At 43.3% G+C, this 4,035-nt stretch overlaps 1 protein-coding gene across 2 annotated transcripts; it reads right to left on the bottom strand.

Moving 5' to 3' along the window:
- Positions 1-292: 292 nt before the first annotated feature.
- On the bottom strand, positions 293-3,580 carry Sat1 (spermidine/spermine N1-acetyl transferase 1). 2 transcript variants are annotated; one of them, NM_001007667.3, is made up of 6 exons: positions 3,223-3,580; positions 2,903-2,954; positions 2,715-2,798; positions 1,182-1,283; positions 1,051-1,091; positions 297-821 (listed from the first exon to the last, which is right to left on the bottom strand). In NM_001007667.3, exons 1-6 carry the CDS (start codon positions 3,286-3,288, stop codon positions 651-653), a joined length of 516 nt encoding a protein of 171 aa, NP_001007668.1. In that variant the 5' UTR covers positions 3,289-3,580; the 3' UTR covers positions 297-650. The 2 variants fall into 2 exon arrangements, with proteins under 2 accessions (XP_038955574.1, NP_001007668.1); XM_039099646.2 differs by lacking the exons at positions 2,715-2,798; positions 2,903-2,954; positions 3,223-3,580 and adding an exon at positions 2,244-2,566 and having other exon boundaries at positions 293-821.
- Between the last annotated feature and the right edge of the window lie 455 nt (positions 3,581-4,035).

Below are 4,035 nucleotides of genomic sequence, written 5' to 3'. Positions count from 1 at the left end.
GGGACATGATGTTTTTCCTGATTGTTAGTGTTTCATAAACCGACCTTCACATTTTACTTGCACAATTGACTTATTCATTGTATGTACCAGTTTCATTCCTTCCTTCCCAAGTCATCCCCGAACCCTTTGGTGCTATGGATGAAACCTGGGGTACTCCAAACACCAGGCAACCTCTCCTATTCATGTTTACCTGCACCTGAGAACTGTTGGATAGGTATTTTTATTTTACATATTATTTTTGTTGTAAAAGTAATGAGGAAGACAGAACTAGTAAAAATGCTCACACTGAATATTCAAATCAAAGAGTAGTTTATTTTTTTAAAAAAGAATCAAAACAGAAACTCTAAGTACCAGTGTGTACATTGTACACATTTAAATGACTCACAAGAATGAAGTTTTGTTTTTCATATATAAAGATGATACCACCTTGTTCTTCATCAAAAGATGTTCAAGAATTCTGCCTCCAAACCACATACATGACTGCCATTTTAAACAGACCGAATTTCAAACATGCAACAACGCCACTGGTAATAAAGCTTTGGAATGGATGCTCACTCTATTATTTCACTACAAACGAGATAGAAAGCAAGGGAAGTTGAGAATTTATTCTAAAGCACAATGGAGGTGGTCATTGTCTATACCGGCACACCTCACTCCTCTGCTGCCATTTTTAGCAAGTATTCTTTGTCAATCTTGAATAGTCTCCATCCCTCTTCACTGGACAGATCCGAAGCACCTCTTCTTTTGTAGAAGTTGATAGATGGTTCATTCCACTCTGCTACCAAGAAGTGCATACTGCTGCAGCGACACTTCATAGCAACCTAGTACAAGCAAGAGAGAACATAAGCCCAGTAACATTTCACCCTCTTGCCAAGACCCAAATTTGATTCATTAATTACAATAGCCCAATAACTCTTACAAATTCAGAAGCCCAAATCTAGGATATCTGGTCCCAGCTCTAATCCCAGCACGGTAGGTGAAGACAAGCTTGAGGCCAGCCAAGGCTCATAAGGAATACTAGGCTATGCAGTGAAAAGCTGGTGAACATACCTGGCTTAGATTCTTCAAAATTTCTGATCCTATACCAAAGCCTAAAAGAAAGAAATACAAGTCAACTTAGTCATTTTAAGGCCATAGGGCTCTGATTCCTCTTTTCCTCTAATCCCCAAAGTCAACTGTACCTCGGTAATCACTCATCACAAAGAAGTCTTCAAGATACAGTAACTTGCCAATCCATGGGTCATAGGTAAAATAGTACATGGCAAAACCAACAATGCTGTGTCCTGTAATAAGAGGATCCCATGAGATGCAAGAAGAAAAACAACCCATTCAAGCTGTATCGGCAGAATCAGAAGCCTATTGTAGATTTTTAAGAAAATAGATATGCATTCACCACTGCAACAAGTAGCCAGGAACTGGACTGCCTCCTTATGTTTATGTTAGTACAGTCCAGATGAACGATGAATGATCTCTCTGGTCTCAGACATGTACTTGCAAAAAGCACACATTAGAGATAGCTAAAGCTAGGCTACACCTGTTGACTGGCTAGTCTCCAGTCTGCTGAACTCACACTCAGGAAATGAGAACATTTTCATTACGTGCCAGAGCAAAAGGGCCACAGACTTAAACTAAACACACATATTATTCACATCCTAATGACATGCTGGTATGTTGGCTTGGCAAAAGTTGGGTTTACACAGCAGTTTAGAAGAGGAAATACTTTTAGTTCACCAACGCTTGCTTCCTTAAGGTCAGAATACCAGGCCAAAAGTACAATGTTTACTTTCAGAACTTGCCCTCCCACGTATGAATTTTCAATTTACTTCCCCCAATCTTTAAGGCAGGAGAAATAGCAGTAACCAGAAACAGGTGTTACCTAACACCCACATACTTCTAAATCTTATCTCATGCCTCATGTGTTCTGATTATCTTCTAGCCTAAGGAACAGACACCAGAAGACTCAAGAAAGCACCCACCCACAACTTCCCCTTTTAGCCGTCTTCTGACCAGTCAACAAGGGCCAGCAAAAAAAGTAAATACATAAATAAAAATAAAAATAATTAAAAACAGACTCCCTCATAAGGAGTGTCAATTCAATTCCAAATGGAGGCAAAGATTTCAAATTAAAGGCAATGGTTGCAAATTAAACTTTCTAGGCATTTTCTATTTCTTTGCAGACAGACAGGAAGCGAATATAAATTTCTGATCTACCGTGTTTTAAGTGTGTGATAATAGGACCTTACCTCATTTATCATGATCATCTACTTTATTGTGTAAAGGATCTTTTAGTTACCTCCCCGCCCATCCATGTACACAGAAGGGCCATGTACATGGCGAAGCTAGAGACTGTAACCTGAAGATTGGGACAAATTAAAGAAAAAAATGTGATTTAACACAATTACAAAAAAGAGGTTAGGTTAGGGTCAAACAAAAACCATTTTATGAAACGGAATTACAACAAATGACATTATACCTAATTTTTCCGGGTTTCTACAGCACTCTGATACTTGCGCAAACAGCTCTTGTAACCCGCCCTATTATAAAGTACACTACATACATTTTTTCCCTCAGTCATTTGCATACTGGCTGGCTGTTATTTCCAGCCAGCTCCTCAGTAACCTCTGCCCATGTAGTCACGGGTTCTGCAAAGTAGGCTCTATGGTTTTGATACAGCATTAGTTCTCTCTGGCTTCTGGACAGGGAGAAGGGGTTACCTTCAGGGGTCCAGTGCTCTTTAGGCACTTCTGCAACCAGGCAGTGGTAGAAGGGGTGCTCTCCAAAACCATCCTCTAAGAGATCTGTAAGATGGGGGAGGCAGAAACTGTGTTGAGTTGACCTTTGGAGATGCGGGGAAACAGATACCTTGTCCCCCCTCCCTTCTCCCCCGCCACGCCTTTGTTACCTTTCTCAGTTAAAACTACTTGATCTTCCATGTATTCATATTTAGCCAGTTCCTGGGGACGACACATATAAAAGAAAGGACAATGAAACTCCTGGCCAACCTGGCCAGCTCACAGGAGGGGAAATGGGGCAGGCGGGGTCGAGCGGTGACTGAGTTCTGCCTGGCGCCGCACTGCTGAGTCTGACCCGGGCTGGGGTTAGCAGGCCAAGAAAGGGGAATTTACTGGTCTGGCAGCGTCTCAAAACTGAAGATGAGGATTTCCCCGGGAAACGGAGCCTCCCCTATCCTCTGCCCTAGGGAGATCTCGGACTTTTCCCTACCTTGATCAGTCGCAGGATGTCACTGCAGTCAGAGGCAGTGGCTGGACGGATCTTAAATTTAGCCATTTTCGTCTTTTGCTTTTCTTCCCTTTGCGCACCAGGCCCCTGTACTTGAACAGCAGGAGGAGGTGGTTCCTCATTCGTTTCCCGGGAGCGTCCTCTTCTCAGTCAGGCTGGCACCATGACCCGGCGAACCTCAGTAGAAGACAGAAAACTGGCAGACTTACTCTGGGGAGCTGCGCAGCTACAGTGGCAAGACAGTGCCTTTTAAGTATGCAGAAGCTCCTCCCCGGACTAAGAGACATAGAGATCTCGACCAGTAAAGATGCAAGCCTGAGGAAGCACCGCCCTCTGTTCCAGACACCGCCCTCTTCTGGGCTTTCTCGTGACACCATGACGCAAACCTGGAGGGCGGGTTAGGGCGATGTGCGCTGCTGCCTTGTTTAGCCTCGAGTTCTCTAGCGGCGCCTTGCGGACCCTTCCCGGAAGCATTTGAATGCCAGCTTGTCCCCTAGTAACCTTCATAAATAGAAAATGTGGATTGCCTCTGTGACCCCGACATTGAGAAAAGCAAACTCAGGAAGCCCAACTTTAGGGTATGACAGAAAGATAAGAGCAGCCATTCCCAAAGTGTGGTCTGGAGGCATAATTTTCCTTTCCCCTCTTGTAATTTTCCACAGGCAGTTCATTGAGATGTAGTGATGTCACCGTTTTCATGACTAAAGAAAGGTGTGGGTTTGAATCTTGTTTGGATTTTGAGACAGGGTCTCTTTGTGTAGTCTTGGCCATCCTGGAACTCACTATGTTTCAACA

The sequence above is a fragment of the Rattus norvegicus genome, chromosome X (genome assembly GCF_036323735.1).
Source record: "Rattus norvegicus strain BN/NHsdMcwi chromosome X, GRCr8, whole genome shotgun sequence".
Classification (NCBI taxonomy): domain Eukaryota; kingdom Metazoa; phylum Chordata; class Mammalia; order Rodentia; family Muridae; genus Rattus; species Rattus norvegicus.
Note: the sequence above shows the minus strand (reverse complement) of the source record. Positions and strands in the feature narration are given on the sequence as shown.